At 50.9% G+C, this 22,300-nt stretch overlaps 2 protein-coding genes across 30 annotated transcripts in view; both read right to left on the reverse strand.

Annotated features, from left to right (window-relative positions):
- Window positions 1-22,300, reverse strand: part of dapk1 (death-associated protein kinase 1) — a 194,357-nt gene that overhangs the window by 67,588 nt on the left and 104,469 nt on the right. For 2 of the 3 annotated variants that reach the window (XM_052512192.1, XM_052512191.1), the window contains exons 13-15: window positions 18,401-18,520; window positions 17,099-17,197; window positions 13,315-13,453 (exon numbers count right to left, since the gene is read on the reverse strand). In XM_052512192.1, coding sequence (XP_052368152.1) covers window positions 13,325-13,453; window positions 17,099-17,197; window positions 18,401-18,520 — 348 coding nt within the window. In that variant the 3' untranslated portion in view covers window positions 13,315-13,324. Of the gene's footprint in view, window positions 1-6,323; window positions 6,423-13,314; window positions 13,454-17,098; window positions 17,198-18,400; window positions 18,521-22,300 lie in introns of those variants that run through there. The other variant, XM_052512193.1, reaches the window with a different exon arrangement.
- LOC127926697 (uncharacterized) lies at window positions 7,401-11,903 on the reverse strand. Of its 27 annotated transcripts, XM_052512187.1 has the most exons (9): window positions 11,528-11,903; window positions 11,202-11,249; window positions 10,289-10,384; window positions 9,818-9,865; window positions 9,482-9,625; window positions 9,335-9,382; window positions 8,805-8,852; window positions 8,421-8,516; window positions 7,401-7,575 (listed from the first exon to the last, which is right to left on the reverse strand). In XM_052512187.1, exons 1-9 carry the CDS (start codon window positions 11,731-11,733, stop codon window positions 7,440-7,442), a joined length of 870 nt encoding a protein of 289 aa, XP_052368147.1. In that variant the 5' UTR covers window positions 11,734-11,903; the 3' UTR covers window positions 7,401-7,439. The 27 variants fall into 27 exon arrangements, 1 of the variants encoding a protein (XP_052368147.1); XR_008124895.1 differs by lacking the exons at window positions 8,421-8,516; window positions 9,818-9,865; window positions 10,289-10,384; window positions 11,202-11,249; window positions 11,528-11,903 and adding exons at window positions 8,517-8,612; window positions 11,106-11,178 and having other exon boundaries at window positions 7,401-7,671; XR_008124897.1 differs by lacking the exons at window positions 8,421-8,516; window positions 9,818-9,865; window positions 10,289-10,384; window positions 11,202-11,249; window positions 11,528-11,903 and adding exons at window positions 8,517-8,612; window positions 10,866-11,080 and having other exon boundaries at window positions 7,401-7,671.

Here is a 22,300-nt window from a genome sequence, read left to right on the forward strand (position 1 = left end):
GGTTGGTACAGAACAACGCTGCTGTCCCTCCTGATCTAATGGTTGGTACAGAACAATGCTCCTGTCCCTGATCTAACGGTTGGTACAGAACAATGCTCCTGTCCCTGATCTAATGGTTGGTACAGAACAACACTGCTGTCCCTCCCTGATCTAGCGGTTGGTACAGAACAACGCTGCTGTCCCTGATCTAACAGTTGGTACAGAACAATGCTGCTGTCCCTGATCTAATGGTTGGTACAGAACAACGCTGCTGTCCCTCCTGATCTAATGGTTGGTACAGAACAATGCTGCTGTCCCTCCTGATCTAACGGTTGGTACAGAACAACGCTGCTGTCCCTCCTGATCTAATGGTTGGTACAGAACAATGCTGCTGTCCCTCCTGATCTAATGGTTGGTACAGAACAATGCTGCTGTCCCTCTGATCTAATGGTTGGTACAGAACAATGCTGCTGTCCCTCCTGATCTAACGGTTGGTACAGAACAACGCTGCTGTCCCTGATCTAACGGTTGGTACAGAACAACGCTGCTGTCCCTCTGATCTAATGGTTGGTACAGAACAACGCTCCTGTCCCTGATCTACCGGTTGGTACAGAACAACGCTGCTGTCCCTGATCTAATGGTTGGTACAGAACAACGCTGCTGTCCCTGATCTAATGGTTGGTACAGAACAACGCTGCTGTCCCTGATCTAACGGTTGGTACAGAACAACGCTGCTGTCCCTCCTGATCTAACGGTTGGTACAGAACAACGCTGCTGTCCCTGATCTAATGGTTGGTACAGAACAACGCTGCTGTCCCTGATCTAACGGTTGGTACAGAACAACGCTGCTGTCCCTCTGATCTAACAGTTGGTACAGAACAACGCTCCTGTCCCTGATCTAATGGTTGGTACAGAACAATGCTGCTGTCCCTCCTGATCTAATGGTTGGTACAGAACAACGCTGCTGTCCCTGATCTAATGGTTGGTACAGAACAACGCTGCTGTCCCTGATCTAATGGTTGGTACAGAACAACGCTGCTGTCCCTGATCTAATGGTTGGTACAGAACAACGCTGCTGTCCCTCCTGATCTAACGGTTGGTACAGAACAACGCTCCTGTCCCTGATCTACCGGTTGGTACAGAACAACGCTGCTGTCCCTGATCTAATGGTTGGTACAGAACAACGCTGCTGTCCCTGATCTAATGGTTGGTACAGAACAACGCTGCTGTCCCTGATCTAATGGTTGGTACAGAACAATGCTGCTGTCCCTCCTGATCTAATGGTTGGTACAGAACAACGCTGCTGTCCCTGATCTAACGGTTGGTACAGAACAACGCTGCTGTCCCTGGTCTAACGGTTGGTACAGAACAACGCTGCTGTCCCTGATCTAACGGTTGGTACAGAACAATACTGCTGTCCCTCCTGATCTAACGGTTGGTACAGAACAACGCTGCTGTCCCTGATCTAATGGTTGGTACAGAACAACGCTGCTGTCCCTCCTGATCTAACGGTTGGTACAGAACAACGCTCCTGTCCCTGATCTAACAGTTGGTACAGAACAACGCTGCTGTCCCTGATCTAACGGTTGGTACAGAACAACGCTGCTGTCCCTGATCTAACGGTTGGTACAGAACAACGCTGCTGTCCCTGATCTAACGGTTGGTACAGAACAACGCTGCTGTCCCTCTGATCTAACGGTTGGTACAGAACAACGCTGCTGTCCCTGATCTAGCGGTTGGTACAGAACAATGCTGCTGTCCCTCTGATCTAATGGTTGGTACAGAACAACACTGCTGTCCCTGATCTAATGGTTGGTACAGAACAACGCTGCTGTCCCTCCTGATCTAATGGTTGGTACAGAACAATGCTCCTGTCCCTGATCTAACGGTTGGTACAGAACAACGCTGCTGTCCCTCCTGATCTAATGGTTGGTACAGAACAATGCTCCTGTCCCTGATCTAATGGTTGGTACAGAACAACACTGCTGTCCCTCCTGATCTAACGGTTGGTACAGAACAACGCTGCTGTCCCTGATCTAACGGTTGGTACAGAACAACGCTGCTGTCCCTCCTGATCTAACGGTTGGTACAGAACAACGCTGCTGTCCCTGATCTAACGGTTGGTACAGAACAACGCTGCTGTCCCTGATCTAACGGTTGGTACAGAACAAACGCTGCTGTCCCTGATCTAACGGTTGGTACAGAACAACGCTGCTGTCCCTCCTGATCTAACGGTTGGTACAGAACAACGCTGCTGTCCCTGATCTAACGGTTGGTACAGAACAATGCTGCTGTCCCTCCTGATCTAATGGTTGGTACAGAACAACACTGCTGTCCCTGATCTAATGGTTGGTACAGAACAACGCTGCTGTCCCTCCTGATCTAATGGTTGGTACAGAACAATGCTCCTGTCCCTGATCTAACGGTTGGTACAGAACAACGCTGCTGTCCCTCCTGATCTAATGGTTGGTACAGAACAATGCTCCTGTCCCTGATCTAATGGTTGGTACAGAACAACACTGCTGTCCCTCCTGATCTAACGGTTGGTACAGAACAACGCTGCTGTCCCTGATCTAACGGTTGGTACAGAACAACGCTGCTGTCCCTCCTGATCTAGCGGTTGGTACAGAACAACGCTGCTGTCCCTGATCTACGGTTGGTACAGAACAACACTGCTGTCCCTCCTGATCTAACGGTTGGTACAGAACAACGCTGCTGTCCCTGATCTAACGGTTGGTACAGAACAACGCTGCTGTCCCTCCTGATCTAACGGTTGGTACAGAACAACGCTGCTGTCCCTGATCTAACGGGTTGGTACAGAACAACACTGCTGTCCCTCCTGATCTAACGGTTGGTACAGAACAACGCTGCTGTCTCTGATCTAACGGTTGGTACAGAACAATGCTGCTGTCCCTCCTGATCTAACGGTTGGTACAGAACAATGCTGCTGTCCCTCCTGATCTAATGGTTGGTACAGAACACGCTCCTGTCCCTGACAGTTGGTACAACGCTGCTGTCCCTGATCTAACGGTTGGTACAGAACAATGCTGCTGTCCCTGATCTAACGGTTGGTACAGAACAACGCTGCTGTCCCTGATCTAACGGTTGGTACAGAACAATGCTGCTGTCCCTCCTGATCTAACGGTTGGTACAGAACAATGCTGCTGTCCCTCCTGATCTAACAGTTGGTACAGAACAACGCTGCTGTCCCTGATCTAACAGTTGGTACAGAACAATGCTCCTGTCCCTGATCTAACGGTTGGTACAGAACAAAGCTGCTGTCCCTCCTGATCTACCGGTTGGTACAGAACAATGCTCCTGTCCCTGATCTAACGGTTGGTACAGAACAAAGCTGCTGTCCCTCCTGATCTAATGGTTGGTACAGAACAACGCTGCTGTCCCTGATCTAACGGTTGGTACAGAACAACGCTGCTGTCCCTGATCTAATGGTTGGTACAGAACAACGCTGCTGTCCCTGATCTAACGGTTGGTACAGAACAAAGCTGCTGTCCCTCCTGATCTAATGGTTGGTACAGAACAACGCTGCTGTCCCTCCTGATCTAATGGTTGGTACAGAACAACGCTGCTGTCCCTGATCTAACGGTTGGTACAGAACAACGCTGCTGTCCCTGATCTAGCGGTTGGTACAGAACAAAGCTGCTGTCCCTCCTGATCTAACGGTTGGTACAGAACAACGCTGCTGTCCCTCCTGATCTAACGGTTGGTACAGAACAACGCTGCTGTCCCTCCTGATCTAATGGTTGGTACAGAACAACGCTGCTGTCCCTCCTGATCTAATGGTTGGTACAGAACAACGCTGCTGTCCCTCCTGATCTAACAGTTGATACAGAACAACGCTGCTGTCCCTCCTGATCTAACGGTTGGTACACAACAACGCTGCTGTCCCTCCTGATCTAATGGTTGGTACAGAACAACGCTGCTGTCCCTGATCTAATGGTTGGTACAGAACAACGCTGCTGTCCCTGATCTAACGGTTGGTACAGAACAACGCTGCTGTCCCTCCTGATCTAACGGTTGGTACAGAACAACGCTGCTGTCCCTCCTGATCTAACGGTTGGTACAGAACAATGCTGCTGTCCCTCCTGATCTAACGGTTGATACAGAACAACGCTGCTGTCCCTCCTGATCTAACGGTTTGGTACACAACAACGCTGCTGTCCCTCCTGATCTAATGGTTGGTACAGAACAACGCTGCTGTCCCTGATCTAATGGTTGGTACAGAACAACGCTGCTGTCCCTGATCTAACGGTTGGTACAGAACAACGCTGCTGTCCCTCCTGATCTAACGGTTGGTACAGAACAATGCTGCTGTCCCTCCTGATCTAACGGTTGGTACAGAACAACGCTGCTGTCCCTGATCTAACGGTTGGTACAGAACAACGCTGCTGTCCCTGATCTAACGGTTGGTACAGAACAACGCTGCTGTCCCTGATCTAATGGTTGGTACAGAACAACGCTGCTGTCCCTCCTGATCTAATGGTTGGTACAGAACAATGCTGCTGTCCCTGATCTAACGGTTGGTACAGAACAACGCTGCTGTCCCTCCTGATCTAACGGTTGGTACAGAACAATGCTGCTGTCCCTCCTGATCTAACGGTTGGTACAGAACAATGCTGCTGTCCCTGATCTAACGGTTGGTACAGAACAACGCTGCTGTCCCTCCTGATCTAACGGTTGGTACAGAACAATGCTGCTGTCCCTCCTGATCTAACGGTTGGTACAGAACAATGCTGCTGTCCCTCCTGATCTAACGGTTGGTACAGAACAACGCTGCTGTCCCTCCTGATCTAACGGTTGGTACAGAACAACGCTGCTGTCCCTCCTGATCTAACGGTTGGTACAGAACAACGCTGCTGTCCCTCCTGATCTAACGGTTGGTACAGAACAACGCTGCTGTCCCTGATCTAACGGTTGGTACAGAACAACGCTGCTGTCCCTCCTGATCTAATGGTTGGTACAGAACAATGCTGCTGTCCCTCCTGATCTAATGGTTGGTACAGAACAACGCTGCTGTCCCTCCTGATCTAACGGTTGGTACAGAACAACGCGCTGCTGTCCCTCCTGATCTAACGGTTGGTACAGAACAACGCTGCTGTCCCTCCTGATCTAACGGTTGATACAGAACAACGCTGCTGTCCCTCCTGATCTAACGGTTGGTACACAACAACGCTGCTGTCCCTCCTGATCTAATGGTTGGTACAGAACAACGCTGCTGTCCCTGATCTAATGGTTGGTACAGAACAACGCTGCTGTCCCTGATCTAACGGTTGGTACAGAACAATGCTGCTGTCCCTCCTGATCTAACGGTTGGTACAGAACAACGCTGCTGTCCCTCCTGATCTAACGGTTGGTACAGAACAACGCTGCTGTCCCTCCTGATCTAACGGTTGGTACAGAACAACGCTGCTGTCCCTGATCTAACGGTTGGTACAGAACAACGCTGCTGTCCCTGATCTAATGGTTGGTACAGAACAACGCTGCTGTCCCTCCTGATCTAACGGTTGGTACAGAACAATGCTGCTGTCCCTCCTGATCTAACGGTTGGTACAGAACAACGCTGCTGTCCCTCCTGATCTAACGGTTGGTACAGAACAACGCTGCTGTCCCTCCTGATCTAACGGTTGGTACAGAACAATGCTGCTGTCCCTGATCTAATGGTTGGTACAGAACAACGCTGCTGTCCCCTCCTGATCTAACGGTTGGTACAGAACAATGCTGCTGTCCCTCCTGATCTAACAGTTGGTACAGAACAATGCTGCTGTCCCTCCTGATCTAACGGTTGGTACAGAACAACGCTGCTGTCCCTCCTGATCTAACGGTTGGTACAGAACAACGCTGCTGTCCCTCCTGATCTAACAGTTGGTACAGAACAACGCTGCTGTCCCTCCTGATCTAACGGTTGGTACAGAACAACGCTGCTGTCCCTGATCTAACGGTTGGTACAGAACAACGCTGCTGTCCCTCCTGATCTAACGGTTGGTACAGAACAATGCTGCTGTCCCTCCTGATCTACCGGTTGGTACAGAACAACGCTCCTGTCCCTGATCTAACGGTTGGTACAGAACAACGCTGCTGTCCCTCCTGATCTAACGGTTGGTACAGAACAACGCTGCTGTCCCTCCTGATCTAACCTGCCCAGGGACTGCGGTTGAAAATTAGCCGGCTGGCTAAAACCGGCACTTTTACTGAAACGTTGATTAATGTGCACTGTCCCTGTAAAAATAAAAAATAAACTCAAACTCAAGAATGATACAGTATTCAGTACAAACTCAGAATGTACGCTCTGACTGGTCTGTGTGTGTGTGTGGTGCGTGTACACGTACCCTGTCTGAGAGGTCTGGGTTGGCATGGATACTACACAGGTATTGGACCACATCCACGTTGCCATAGCGAGCTGCCACGTGAAGGGCTGTCTCTCCACTCTGTAACACAGCATCAACACGGGTCGTTACTCCTCCAAAAAGCACCAGAAAGGATCGACACCCACCATGTCAGATCGTTCTGAAATCATTTCTGTTGTTAGAAACAGATAAGAATTCCTGCAACATTATTTTGTTTAAATATATTTAGATTTTTAAAAATTCAGCTAATGGATTGCACTCAAACTGTCCTTTCATATAATAATATATTAATAATATATATATGTATATAATATGTAATAAATATAGTACCTAACATCCGATTTGAACCAAACTTTTTAGTAACAGTGAGTTAGACATTGGAATCCAAAGGTCACACTCAACAGTTTCCTGTGTGTATCAAGAATGGTCCACCACATAAATGACATCCAGACAACTTGACAGCTGTGGGAAGCATTGGAGTCAACATGGACCAGCATCCCTGTGGAACGCTTTAGACACCTTGTAGAGTCAACATGGACCAGCATCCCTGTGGAACGCTTTAGACCCCTTGTAGAGTCAACATGGACCAGCATCCCTGTGGAACGCTTTCAACACCTTGTAGAGTCAACATGGGCCAGCATCCCTGTGGAACGCTTTGGACACCTTGTAGAGACAACATGGGTCAGCATCCCTGTGGAACGCTTTCAACACCTTGTAGAGACAACATGGGTCAGCATCCCTGTGGAACGCTTTAGACACCTTGTAGAGTCAACATGGACCAGCATCCCTGTGGAACGCTTTGGACACCTTGTAGAGACAACATGGACCAGCATCCCTGTGGAACGCTTTGGACACCTTGTAGAGACAACACAGCATCCCTGTGGAACGCTTTAGACACCTTGTAGAGACAACATGGACCAGCATCCCTGTGGAACGCTTTAGACACCTTGTAGAGACAACATGGACCAGCATCCCTGTGGAACGCTTTGGACACCTTGTAGAGACAACATGGACCAGCATCCCTGTGGAACGCTTTAGACACCTTGTAGAGTCACATGGGTCAGCATCCCTGTGGAACGCTTTGGACACCTTGTAGAGTCAACATGGGGCCAGCAACCCTGTGGAACGCTTTGGACACCTTGTAGAGTCAACATGGACCAGCATCCCTGTGGAATGCTTTGGACACCTTGTAGAGTCAACATGGACCAGCATCCCTGTGGAATGCTTTGGACACCTTGTAGAGTCAACATGGACCAGCATCCCTGTGGAACGCTTTCAACACCTAGTAGAGTCAACATGGACCAGCATCCCTGTGGAACGCTTTCCACACCTTGTAGAGTCAACATGGACCAGCATCCCTGTGGAACGCTTTGGACACCTTGTAGAGTCAACATGGACCAGCATCCCTGTGGAACGCTTTCCACACCTTGTAGAGTCAACATGGACCAGCATCCCCATCCACACCTTGTAGAAGTCAACATGGACCAGCATCCCTGTGGAATGCTTTGGACACCTTGTAGAGTCAACATGGGCCAGCATCCCTGTGGAACATCAACACCTTGTAGAGTCAACATGGGCCAGCATCCCTGTGGAACGCTTTGGACACCTTGTAGAGTCAACATGGGCCAGCATCCCTGTGGGCAGCTTTGGACACCTTGTAGAGACAACATGGGCCAGCATCCCTGTGGGAACCTTTCCACACCTTGTAGAGTCAACATGGGCCAGCATCCCTGTGGAACGCTTTCCACACCTTGTAGAGTCAACATGGACCAGCATCCCTGTGGAACGCTTTCCACACCTTGTAGAGTCAACATGGACCAGCATCCCTGTGGAACGCTTTCCACACCTTGTAGAGTCAACATGGACCAGCATCCCCCTAGACACCTTGTAGAGTCAACATGGACCAGCATCCCTGTGGAACGCTTTCAACACCTTGTAGACTCAACATGGGCCAGCATCCCTGTGGAACGCTTTCAACACCTTGTAGAGTCAACATGGGCCAGCATCCCTGTGGAACGCTTTTGACACCTTGTAGAAGAGTCAACATGGACCAGCATCCCTGTGGAACGCTTTGGACACCTTGTAGAGTCAACATGGACCAGCATCCCTGTGGAATGCTTTGGACACCTTGTAGAGTCAACATGGACCAGCATCCCTGTGGAATGCTTTGGACACCTTGTAGAGTCAACATGGGCCAGCATCCCTGTGGAACGCTTTGGACACCTTGTAGAGTCAACATGGGCCAGCATCCCTGTGGAACGCTTTGGACACCTTGTAGAGTCAACATGGACCAGCATCCCTGTGGAACGCTTTCAACACCTTGTAGAGTCAACATGGGCCAGCATCCCTGTGGAACGCTTTGGACACCTTGTAGAGACAACATGGGTCAGCATCTCTGTGGAACGCTTTGGACACCTTGTAGAGTCAACATGGGCCAGCATCCCTGTGGAACGCTTTAGACACCTTGTAGAGTCAACATGGACCAGCATCCCTGTGGAATGCTTTGGACACCTTGTAGAGTCAACATGGGCCAGCATCCCTGTGGGCAGCTTTGGACACCTTGTAGAGACAACATGGTCAGCATCCCTGTGGAACGCTTTAGACACCTTGTAGAGACAACATGGACCAGCATCCCTGTGGAACGCTTTAGACACCTTGTAGAGACAACATGGACCAGCATCCCTGTGGAACGCTTTGGACACCTTGTAGAGACAACATGGACCAGCATCCCTGTGGAACGCTTTGGACACCTTGTAGAGACAACATGGGCCAGCATCCCTGTGGAACGCTTTAGACACCTTGTAGAGACAACATGGACCAGCATCCCTGTGGAACGCTTTAGACACCTTGTAGAGACAACATGGACCAGCATCCCTGTGGAACGCTTTTGGACACCTTGTAGAGACAACATGGACCAGCATCCCTGGGAACGCTTTAGACACCTTGTAGAAGAGTCAACATGGACCAGCATCCCTGTGGAACGCTTTGGACACCTTGTAGAGTCAACATGGACCAGCATCCCTGTGGAATGCTTTGGACACCTTGTAGACTCAACATGGGCCAGCATCCCTGTGGAACGCTTTTGACACCTTGTAGAAGAGTCAACATGGACCAGCATCCCTGTGGAACGCTTTGGACACCTTGTAGAGTCAACATGGACCAGCATCCCTGTGGAACGCTTTCGACACCTTGTAGAGTCAACATGGACCAGCATCCCTGTGGAACGCTTTCGACACCTTGTAGAGTCAACATGGACCAGCATCCCTGTGGAACGCTTTGGACACCTTGTAGAGTCAACATGGACCAGCATCCCTGTGGAACGCTTTCGACACCTTGTAGAGTCAACATGGACCAGCATCCCTGTGGAACGCTTTCGACACCTTGTAGAGTCAACATGGACCAGCATCCCTGTGGAATGCTTTGGACACCTTGTAGAGTCAACATGGGCCAGCATCCCTGTGGAACGCTTTCAACACCTTGTAGAGTCAACATGGGCCAGCATCCCTGTGGAACGCTTTGGACACCTTGTAGAGTCAACATGGGCCAGCATCCCTGTGGAACGCTTTAGACACCTTGTAGAGTCAACATGGGCCAGCATCCCTGTGGAACGCTTTCAACACCTTGTAGAGTCAACATGGGCCAGCATCCCTGTGGAACGCTTTCAACACCTTGTAGAGTCAACATGGACCAGCATCCCTGTGGAACGCTTTCGACACCTTGTAGAGTCAACATGGGCCAGCATCCCTGTGGAACGCTTTCCACACCTTGTAGAGTCAACATGGACCAGCATCCCTGTGGAACGCAGACACCTTGTAGAGTCAACATGGACCAGCATCCCTGTGGAACGCTTTAGACACCTTGTAGAGTCAACATGGCCAGCATCCCTGTGGAACGCTTTCCACACCTTGTAGAGTCAACATGGACCAGCATCCCTGTGGAACAGACACCTTGTAGAGTCAACATGGACCAGCATCCCTGTGGAACGCTTTGGACACCTTGTAGAGTCAACATGGACCAGCATCCCTGTGGAACGCTTTGGACACCTTGTAGAGTCAACATGGACCAGCATCCCTGTGGAACGCTTTCAACACCTTGTAGAGTCAACATGGACCAGCATCCCTGTGGAACGCTTTGGACACCTTGTAGAGACAACATGGGTCAGCATCTCTGTGGAACGCTTTGGACACCTTGTAGAGTCAACATGGGCCAGCATCCCTGTGGAACGCTTTAGACACCTTGTAGAGTCAACATGGGCCAGCATCCCTGTGGAACGCTTTAGACACCTTGTAGAGTCAACATGGGGCCAGCATCCCTGTGGAACGCTTTGGACACCTTGTAGAGTCAACATGGGCCAGCATCCCTGTGGAACGCTTTGGACACCTTGTAGAGTCAACATGAGCCAGCATCCCTGTGGAACTCTTTGGACACCTTGTAGAGTCAACATGGGCCAGCATCCCTGTGGAACTCTTTGGACACCTTGTAGAGACAACATGGGCCAGCATCCCTGTGGAACGCTTTCGACACCTTGTAGAGTCAACATGGGCCAGCATCCCTGTGGAACGCTTTGGACACCTTGTAGAGTCAACATGAGCCAGCATCCCTGTGGAACTCTTTGGACACCTTGTAGAGACAACATGGGCCAGCATCCCTGTGGAACGCTTTCAACACCTTGTAGAGACAACATGGGCCAGCATCCCTGTGGAACGCTTTGGACACCTTGTAGAGACAACATGGGCCAGCATCCCTGTGGAACGCTTTGGACACCTTGTAGAGTCAACATGGGCCAGCATCCCTGTGGAACGCTTTGGACACCTTGTAGAGACAACATGGGCCAGCATCCCTGTGGAACGCTTTGGATACCTTGTAGAGTCAACATGGGCCAGCATCCCTGTGGAACGCTTTGGACACCTTGTAGAGTCAACATGGGCCAGCATCCCTGTGGAACGCTTTCAGCACCTTGTAGAGTCAACATGGGCCAGCATCCCTGTGGAACGCTTTGGACACCTTGTAGAGTCAACATGGGCCAGCATCCCTGTGGAACGCTTTGGACACCTTGTAGAGTCAACATGGGCCAGTATCCCTTTGGACACCTTGTAGAGTCAACATGGGCCAGCATCCCTGTGGAACGCTTTGGACACCTTGTAGAGTCAACATGGGCCAGCATCCCTGTGGAACGCTTTCAGCACCTTGTAGAGTCAACATGGGCCAGCATCCCTGTGGAACGCTTTGGACACCTTGTAGAGTCAACATGGGCCAGCATCCCTGTGGAACGCTTTGGACACCTTGTAGAGTCAACATGGGCCAGCATCCCTGTGGAACGCTTTGGACACCTTGTAGAGTCAACATGGGCCAGCATCCCTGTGGAACGCTTTGGACACCTTGTAGAGTCCATGACCTGATGTATTGAGGCTGTTCTGAGGGGAATAGGGAGAGTAACTAAATATTAGGAAGGTGTTTAATGTTTTGGTTGTTGGTGGTGGATTGTTGTGGGGCAGGTGCCTGGATGACTTTTAACCACTTATTTGTATTCCTTATGTCTTACTCATTGTTAGAAAAAAGTTTGGTCCAAAACGGATGTTTGGTACGACATAAATTAAAATGGACAATTTGCATTTCGCTTAATTTCTCAGAGAACAAATTATATTTCAACAAAATAATGTTTCTGGCTCATCTGCTCTATTTCTAACTGCAGAAACCTTTACAGAACAATTGAAATGTTGGGTGTCATGGCACAACACACACACAAACACAGTCCTTCTGAAGTATAAACATCTAGGCCCACCCACGCCCCACCCACGCCCCACCCACGCCCCACTCTGTGTTGATTCCCATTGAAGCGTTCTGTGCCGTAAAACACCAGAGTATCAGCTGATGCCATCCTGGCCCGTCGGGTCGGCGTAGTGATCTAGAGAGGTGGAGAGAGGCACTGACAAAGGAGGAGTGACGCATCTCCATCAGGGGAGTGAAGCGTCTCTAGCACAGTCTCCATGGCAACAGCAAATAAAGCAGATACATCCAGGGATGATTGAACTCTGATGACTGAGCCTCCTGCCTAAAGGTAGTTAGTGTGTTAGGACTGGCGTACTATTGTATAAGGTAGTTAGTGGTCCTTCTGTAGCTCAGTTGGTAGAGCATGGCGCTTGTAACGCCAGGGTAGTGGGTTCGATTCCCGGGACCACCCATACGTAGAATGTATGCACACATGACTGTAAGTCGCTTTGGATAAAAGCGTCTGCTAAATGGCATATTATTATTATTATTATTATTATTATTAGTGTGTTAGGACTGGCGTACTATTGTATAAGCGTGTAACCGACCGTCATGGACGAAGACTGTCATGAAAATAAACATTAAAACGGAATTATTTAAAAATATATACATTTACTGAACAAACAACTGATTGTAGACTAGATGGCCAGGCTTTCGTGTGACAAGTTGGCTGGTAAACTCGCAATGGTTGCCTGGTATTGTGATGCAATTACTTCCCTGGTAACGTAGAATGTTATTCAAATTGTGTTAATTAATGTGGCACATGCAATTCAAAGCATTTTTTTACAAAGTCAGATGAGTTGACAACAAATCACAGCTCATATTGATGGGCACACTTCCTGCTTTTACTATCTGCTTTTACTTCCTGCTTTGCTCCTCGCAACCGTTGCCAGTCCACCCATTATGACATCACTGACTTGAATGGGAAAATCATTCTATTCATGGCCAATTTACCCAAACCTCCACGACCGTCACAGCCGTAGTGTGTGGGGAGGAAGTGGCTAGAGCCGCTCGAGGGGCCTGATGGACTGACGGTCATGGGGAAGTGTGAAGTGTGTTGTGATCGTGGTATTGTGATCGTGGTGTTGTGATCGTGGTATTCAGGGCCTGGGGTGAGTGTGAAGTGTGTTGTGATCGTGGTATTGTGATCGTGGTATTGTGATCGTGGTATTCAGGGCCTGGGGTGAGTGTGAAGTGTATTGTGATCGTGGTATTCAGGGCCTGGGGTGAGTGTGGGGATTCACCTTATCTTGGACGTCCAGAGGGCAGGTCTTTTCATGCAGGAACCTGAGGGTCTCCACGTGTCCGTGTCTCCCTGCGTAGTAGATGGCGTTCGCTCCACTCTGAGGTTCAATGGGTAAAGTCAGACACTGGGATGTGCAGCACAAATGGTTCAAATGGGCACCATGCGATTACTTAAGCTACATTAGAATGGTCTGTAGTGTGTCTGTTTCTCACACCTCATCCCACCTCATCCCACCTCATCCCACCTCATCCCACCTCACCCCACCTCACCCCACCTCATCCCACCTCACCCCACCTCATCCCACCTCACCCCACCTCATCACACCTCACCTCATCCCACCCCACCTCACCTTATCCCACCTCATCACCCCACCTCATCCCACCTCATCACACCTCACCTCATCCCACCCCACCTCACCTTATCCCACCTCATCCCACCTCATCACACCTCACCCCACCTCACCCCACCTCACCCCACCTCACCCCACCTCACCCCACCTCACCCCACCTCACCCCACCTCATCCCACCTCACCACACCTCACCCCACCTCACCCCATCCCACCCCACCCCACCTCATCCCACCTCATCCCATCCCACCTCACCCCACCTCATCCCACCTCATCCCACCTCATCCCATCCCACCTCATCACATCCCACCTCACCCCATCACACCTCACCCCATCCCACCCCATCACACCTCATCACACCTCACCCCATCACACCTCACCTCACCCATGCCACCTCACCCCACCTCATCACATCACACCCCATCACCTCACCCCACCTCACCCCACCTCATCCCATCACACCTCATCCCACCTCACCCCACCTCATCACACCTCACCCCACCTCATCACACCTCATCACACCTCACCCCACCTCACCTTATCCCATCCAGCTAGACGGCTGGTTTAACAACGAGCCTTCAAATATTCTCAACCTCCCTCAATTTAATCACTCCCTCACATTTAATCAAAACACTCCCTCACATTTAATCAAAACACTCCCTCACATTTAATCAAAACACTCCCTCACATTTAATCAAAGGAAGCCGAAAACAGTTTGAATTTCTATGAACATTTGATAATATCTACACTACCGTTCAAAAGTTTGGGGTCACTTAGAAATATCCTTGTTTTTTAAAGAATTTTTTTTTGTCCATTAAAATAGCATCAAATTGATCAGAAATACAGTGTAGACATTGTTAATGTTGTAAATGACTGTTGTAGCTGGAAACGGCTGATTTTTAATGGAATATCTACATAGGCGTACAGAGGCCCATTATCAGCAACCATCACTCTTGTGTTCCAATGGCACGTTGTGTTAGCTAATCATTTTATAATTTTAAAAGGCTAATTAATCATTAGAAAACCCTTTTGCAATTATGTTAGCACAGCTGAAAACTGTTGTCCTGATTAAAGAAGCAATAAAACTGACCTTTAGACTAGTTGAGTATCTGGAGCATCAGCATTTGTGGGTTCGATTACAGGCTCAAAATGTCCAGAAACAAAGTACTTTCTTCTGAAACTTGACCGGTCTATTCTTGTTCTGAGAAATGAAGGCTATTCCATGCAAGAAATTGCTAAGAAGCTGAAAATCTCGTACAATGCTGTGTACTATTCCCTTCAGAGAACAGCACAAACTGGCCCTAACCAGAATAGAAAAGAGGAGGCCCCGGTGCACAACTGAGCAAGAGGACAAGTACATTAGAGTGTCTAGTTTGAGAAACAGACGCCTCACGAGTCCTCAACTGGCAGCATCATTAAATAGTACCCACAAAACACCAGTCTCAACGTCAACAGTGAAGAGGCGACTCCAGGATGCTGGCCTTCTAGGCAGAATTCCTCTTTCCAGTCTCAACGTCAACAGTGAGGAGGAGACTCCGGGATTCTGGCCTTCTAGGCAGAGTTCCTCTGTCCAGTCTCAACGTCAACAGTGAGGAGGCGACTCCGGGATGCTGGCCTTCTAGGCAGAGTTCCTCTGTCCAGTCTCAACGTCAACAGTGAAGAGGCGACTCCGGGATGCTGGCCTTCTAGGCAGAGTTCCTCTGTCCAGTCTCAACGTCAACAGTGAAGAGGCGACTCCGGGATGCTGGCCTTCTAGGCAGAGTTCCTCTGTCCAGTCTCAACGTCAACAGTGAAGAGGTGACTCCGGGATGCTGGCCTTCTAGGCAGAGTTCCTCTGTCCAGTGTCTGTGTTCTTTTGCCCATCTTAATCTTTTATTTTTATTGGCCAGTCTGAGATATGGCTTTTTCTTTGCAACTCTGCCTAGAAGGCCAGCATCCCGGAGTCGCCTCTTCACTGTTGACGTTGAGACTGCTGTTTTGTGGGTACTATTTAATGAAGCTGCCTGTTGAGGACTTGTGGCCATGTTGAGCCTGTATTCGAACCCACAAATGATGACGCTCCAGATACTCAACTAGTCTAAAAAAGGGCAGTTTTATTGCTTCTTTAATCAGAACAACAGTTTTTAGCTGTGTTAACATAATTGTGAAAGGGTTTTCTAATGATCAATTAGCCTTTTAAAATGATAAACTTGGATTAGCTAACACAACGTGCCATTGGAACACAGGAGTGATGGTTGCTGATAATGGGCCTCTATACACCAATGTAGATATTCCATAAAAATCCATAAAAATCCAGCCACAATAGTCATTTACAACATTAACAATGTCTCCACTGTATTTCTGATCAATTTGATGTTATTTTAATGGACAAAAATGTGGGCATTACTAAGTGACACCAAACTATTGAACAGTAGTGTATACATTTTTGTATTCTTGAGTGTCATTAAAATGAAACCCAAATTAAGAAGTAGACTGTGTGTTTTTTTGTGTGTGAGTCCTGTCTGTCTGTACCTTGTCGTGGTAGTGTGTGTACCTTGTCGTGGTAGTGTGTGTGTACCTTGGCGTGGTAGTGTGTGTGTACATTGTCGTGGTAGTGTGTGTACCTTGTCGTGGTAGTGTGTGTACCTTGTCGTGGTAGTGTGTGTGTACCTTGTCGTGGTAGTGTGTGTACCTTGTCGTGGTAGTGTGTGTGTACATTTGTAGTGTGGTACCTTGTCGTGGTGTGTGTACCTTGTCGTGGTAGTGTGTGTACCTTGTCGTGGTGGTGTGTGTACCTTGTCGTGGTAGTGTGTGTACCTTGTCGTGGTAGTATGTACCTTGTCGTGGTAGTGTGTGTACCTTGTCGTGGTAGTGTGTGTGTACCTTGTCGTGGTAGTGTGTGTGTACCTTGTCGTGGTAGTGTGTGTACCTTGTCGTGGTGGTGTGTGTACCTTGTCGTGGTGGTGTGTGTACCTTTCGTGGTAGTGTGTGTACCTTGTCGTGGTAGTGTGTGTACCTTGTCGTGGTAGTGTGTACCTTGTCGTGGTAGTGTGTGTACCTTGTCGTGGTAGTGTGTGTACCTTGTCGTGGTAGTGTGTGTCGTGGTAGCGTGGTAGTGTGTAGTGTGTGTACCTTGTCGTGGTGGTGTGTACCTTGTCGTGGTAGTGTGTGTACCTTGTCGTGGTAGTGTGTGTACCTTGTCGTGGTAGTGTGTGTACCTTGTCGTGGTAGTGTGTGTACCTTGTCGTGGTAGTGTGTGTACCTTGTCGTGGTAGTGTGTGTACCTTGTCGTGGTAGTGTGTGTACCTTGTCGTGGTAGTGTGTGTACCTTGTCGTGGTAGTGTGTGTACCTTGTCGTGGTAGTGTGTGTACCTTGTCGTGGTGGTGTGTGTACCTTGTCGTGGTAGTGTGTGTACCTTGTCGTGTGCCTGTATCTCAGCTCCTTTCCCCATCAGCACATCGATGATCTGAATGTTCCCACAGCCTGCTGCAATCAGGAGGGGGGGAGTCCCGTTCTACCCACACACATGTTAACATGGGATCAGTGAATGTACATACATTATACTGTACACACACACAGTGTTCTGAGCAGACCAGAGAAGTCAGGGTTAGTATGATAGTAGAGACTGATTCCTTAACAAGGTGTTCTGCTGAGAGCTGGAGAAAAGATCAGACAGACTGTTAGTGGGATGATTAGATAGATGATTAGATAGATGACTAGATAGATGACTAGATAGATGACTAGATAGATGACTAGATAGATGACTAGATAGATGACTAGATAGATGATTAGATAGATGACTAGATGGATAACTAGAAATAGATGACTAGATGGATGACTATATAGATGATTAGATAGATGACTAGATAGATGATTAGATAGATGATTAGATAGATGACTAGATAGATGACTAGATAGATGACTAGATAGATGACTAGATAGATGATTAGATAGATGACTAGATAGATGACTAGATAGATGACTAGATAGATGACTAGATGACTAGATAGATGATTAGATAGATGACTAGATAGATGACTAGATAGATGACTAGATAGATGACTAGATAGATGACTAGATAGATGACTAGATAGATGACTAGATAGATGATTAGATAGATGATTAGATAGATGACTAGATAGATGACTAGATAGATGACTAGATAGATGACTAGATAGATGACTAGATAGATGACTAGATAGATGACTAGATAGATGACTAGATAGATGACTAGATAGATGATTAGATAGATGACTAGATAGATGACTAGATAGATGACTAGATAGATGATTAGATAGATGACTAGATAGATGATTAGATAGATGATTAGATAGATGACTAGATAGATGACTAGATAGGTTAATAGATGACTAGATAGATGTAACAAACTAGATAGATGACTAGATAGATGACTAGATATGACTGATAGTGATGAGCTGTGTTCTAGTTACATTGGTTAGAGCTGGTCAGTGAGGTCAGAGCTGTGTTCTCACCTTGTTGGGCTGGTTAAGGTCATAGCTGGTCAGTGAGGTCAGAGCTGTGTTCTCACCTTGTTGGGCTGGTTAAGGTCATAGCTGGTCAGTGAGGTCAGAGCTGTGTTCTCACCTTGTTGGGCTGGTTAAGGTCATAGCTGGTCAGTGAGGTCAGAGCTGTGTTCTCACCTTGTTGGGCTGGTTAAGGTCATAGCTGGTCAGTGAGGTCAGAGCTGTGTTCTCACCTTGTTGGGCTGGTTAAGGTCATAGCTGGTCAGTGAGGTCAGAAGATGCTGCAGGCCAGGTACGTTGTTGTCGTTTATTGCATGGATTATAGCCTTCATCACGAAGGAGTCTTCCTCATCCTATTGACACACCACAGGGGGTTATTATGTTTCCATCAGGTGTATGGTATCGTGCCACAGGCTCAGGTAACAGGGATAATATAGTGTTATGTTTCCATCAGGTGTATGGTATCGTGCCACAGGCTCAGGTAACAGGGATAATATAGTGTTATGTTTCCATCAGGTGTATGGTATCGTGCCACAGGCTCAGGTAACAGGGATAATATAGTGTTATGTTTCCATCAGGTGTATGGTATCGTGCCACAGGCTCAGGTAACAGGGATAATATAGTGTTATGTTTCCATCAGGTGTATGGTATCGTGCCACAGGCTCAGGTAACAGGGATAATATAGTGTTATGTTTCCATCAGGTGTATGGTATCGTGCCACAGGCTCAGGTAACAGGGATAATATAGTGTTATGTTTCCATCAGGTGTATGGTATCGTGCCACAGGCTCAGGTAACAGGGATAATATAGTGTTATGTTTCCATCAGGTGTATGGTATCTAGATAGGTAACAGGGATAATAGTGTTATGTTTCCATATGGATGTAGATGATTATAATAGTGATGTTTCGGAGATGGGGAGGGACAGACAGAGAGGGGTGGGGAGGGACAGACTAGAGGGGGAGAGGGAGGGACAGAGGGGGTGGGGAGGGACAGACAGAGAGGGGGTGACAGAGATGGGGATGACTAGATGGGGAGGGACAGATGGGGAGGGTGGGGAGGGACAGACAGAGAGGGGTAGACAGACGGAGAGGGGGTGGGGAGGGACAGATGGGGAGGGGATTGGGGAGGGACAGACACTAGATGGGGAGGGACAGACGGAGATGGGGAGGGACAGACAGAGGGGGTGGGGAGGACAGATAGGGGGTGGGGAGGGACAGACAGAGATAGGGACAGACGGAGAGGGATGGGGAGGGACAGACAGAGGGGGTGGGGAGACAGACTAGGATGGGGAGACAGACAGAGATAGACAGACTGGGGGAGGGATAGACGGAGAGGGGTTGGGGAGGGACAGACGGAGAGGGGGTGGGGAGGGACAGACAGAGACAGGGGTGGGGAGGGACAGACGGAGAGGGGGTGGGGAGGGACAGACGGAGAGGAGGGTGGGGAGGGACAGCTGGGGGTGGGGAGAGTCAGACGGAGAGGGGTTGGGGAGAGACAGACCTTGGGGAGAGACAGACAGAGGTTGGGGAGGACAGAGCTGGAGGGGGTGGGGAGGACAGAGCTGTGGGGGAGGGACAGACAGGGGGTGGGGAGAGACAGACGGAAGGTCAGACAGACAGAGGGGGTGGGGAGAGACAGACAGAGAGGTGGGGAGGGACAGACGGAGAGGGGGTGGGGAGGGACAGACTTAAGGTGGGGAGCTGGACAGTGAGGAGGGTGGGGAGGGACAGACAGAGTTGGGGGAGAGACAGACGGAGAGGGGGTGGGGAGAGACAGACAGAGAGGGGGTCAGGGAGAGACAGACAGAGAGGGGGTGGGGAGGGACAGACGGAGAGGGGGTGGGGAGGGACAGACGGAGAGGGGTGGGGAGGGACAGACAGAGAGGGGGTGGGGAGGGACAGACAGAGAGGGGTGGGGAGAGACAGACAGAGAGGGGGTGGGGAGGGACAGCTGGAGGGGGGAGGGACAGACAGAGAGGGGGTGGGAGAGACAGACGGAGAGGGTGGGGAGGGACAGACGGAGAGGGGGTGGGGAGGGACAGACAGGAGGGGTGGGGAGGGACAGACAGAGAGGGGGTGGGGAGGGACAGACAGAGAAGGGGGTGGGGAGGGACAGACGGAGAGGGGGTGGGGAGGGACAGACAGGTGTATGGGAGGGACAGACAGAGAGGGGGTGGGGAGAACAGACGGGATGGGGAGGGACAGACGGAGGGGGTGGGAGGGACAGACAGAGAGGGGGTGGGGAGGGACAGACAGAGAGAGGGGTGGGGAGGGACAGATGGAGAGGGGGTGGGGAGGGACAGACGGAGAGGGGGTGGGGAGGGACAGACAGAGAGGGGGTGGGGAGGGACAGACAGGAGAGGGTGGGGAGAGACAGACAGAGATGGGGAGAGACATCAGGAGAGGGGGGTGGGGAGGGACAGACGGAGAGGGGGTGGGGAGGGACAGACAGAGAGGGGGTGGGGAGAGATAGGGGTGTTATGTTTCCATCAGAGTGTAGAGGTGGGGAGAGACAGACAGAGGCTCAGGGGACAGGGATGGGGAATATAGAGAGGGGGTGGGGAGGGACATCAGGTGTATGAGACAGACGGCCAGAGGCTCAGGTAGACAGACGGAGGAGAATATAGTGGTGGGGAGGGACATCGGAGAGGTGTGGGGAGGGACAGACGGAGAGGAGGGTGGGGAGGGACAGACAGAGAGGGTGGGGAGGACAGACAGGAGGGGGTAAGACAGACAGTTAGGGGGTGGGGAGGGACATCAGGTGGGGATGGACAGACAGAGAGGGGGTGGGGAGAGACAGACAGAGAGGGGGTGGGGAGAGACAGACAGAGAGGGGGGTGGGGAGGACAGACGGGATGGGGAGGGACAGACAGAGAGGGGGTGGGGAGAGACAGACAGGAGGGGTGGGGAGAGACAGACTGGAGGGGGTGGGGAGAGACAGACAGAGAGGGGGTGGGGAGAGACAGACAGAGAGGGGGTGGGGAGAGACAGACAGAGAGGGGGTGGGGAGGGACAGACGGAGAGGGGGTGGGGAGGGACAGACGGAGAGGGGGTGGGGAGGGACAGACAGAGAGGGGGGTGGGGAGAGACAGGGAGAGGGGGTGGGGAGGACAGACAGAGAGGGGGTGGGGAGGACAGACAGAGAGGGGGGTGGGGAGGGACAGACGGAGAGGGGGTGGGGAGGGACAGACGGAGAGGGGGTGGGAGGGACAGACGGAGAGGGGGTGGGGAGGGACAGACAGAGAGGGGGGGGGAGGGACAGACAGGAGGGGTGGGGGACAGACAGAGAGGGGGTGGGGAGGGACAGACGGAGAGGGGGTGGGGAGGGACAGACAGAGAGGGGGTGGGGAGGGACAGACAGAGAGGGGAGAGACAGACGGAGAGGGGGTGGGGGGACAGACGGAGAGGGGGGTGGGGAGGGACAGACAGAGAGGGGGTGGGGAGGGACAGACAGAGAGGGGGTGGGGAGGGACAGACGGAGAGGGGGTGGGGAGGGACAGACGGAGAGGGGGGTGGGGAGGGACAGACAGAGAGGGGGAGGACAGACAGAGAGGGGGGGAGGACAGACAGAGAGGGGGTGGGGAGGGACAGACAGAGAGGGGGTGGGGAGGGACAGATGGAGAGGGGGTGGGGAGGGACAGACGGAGAGGGGGTGGGGAGGGACAGACAGACAGAGAGGGGGTGGGGAGGGACAGACAGAGAGGGGGGTGGGGAGAGACAGACAGAGAGGGGGGTGGGGAGGGACAGACGGAGAGGGGGTGGGGAGGGACAGACAGAGAGGGGGTGGGGAGGACAGACAGAGAGGGGGAGGGGGACAGAGAGAGGGGGTGGGGGACAGACAGAGAGGGGGTGGGGAGGGACAGACAGACAGAGGGGGTGGGGAGGGACAGACAGAGAGGGGGTGGGGAGGGACAGACGGAGAGGGGGTGGGGAGGGACAGACAGAGAGGGGGTGGGGAGGACAGACGGAGAGGGGGTGGGGAGAGGACAGGGTGGGGAGGACAGACAGAGAGGGGGGTGGGGAGGGACAGACGGAGGGGGGTGTGGGGAGGGACAGACAGAGAGGGGGTGGGGAGGGACAGACAGAGAGGGGGTGGGGAGGACAGACGGAGAGGGGGTGGGGAGAGACAGACAG

This window comes from Oncorhynchus keta, unplaced genomic scaffold (genome assembly GCF_023373465.1).
Source record: "Oncorhynchus keta strain PuntledgeMale-10-30-2019 unplaced genomic scaffold, Oket_V2 Un_contig_8064_pilon_pilon, whole genome shotgun sequence".
Classification (NCBI taxonomy): Eukaryota; Metazoa; Chordata; class Actinopteri; order Salmoniformes; family Salmonidae; genus Oncorhynchus; species Oncorhynchus keta.

Bases quoted from the DNA above. Each gene is read 5' to 3' on its own strand.
- LOC127926697 (XM_052512187.1), bottom strand. From the start codon at position 11,733: ATGGACTCTACAAGGTGTCCAAAGCGTTCCACAGGGATGCTGGCCCAT. The intron at 11,250-11,527 runs GTGCTGAAAGCG...TGACTCTACAAG, and splicing joins GCCCATGTTGACTCTACAAG to GTGTCCAAAGCGTTCCACAG. The intron at 8,517-8,804 runs GTGTCTAAAGCG...TGACTCTACAAG, and splicing joins GTCCATGTTGACTCTACAAG to GTGTCCAAAGCATTCCACAG.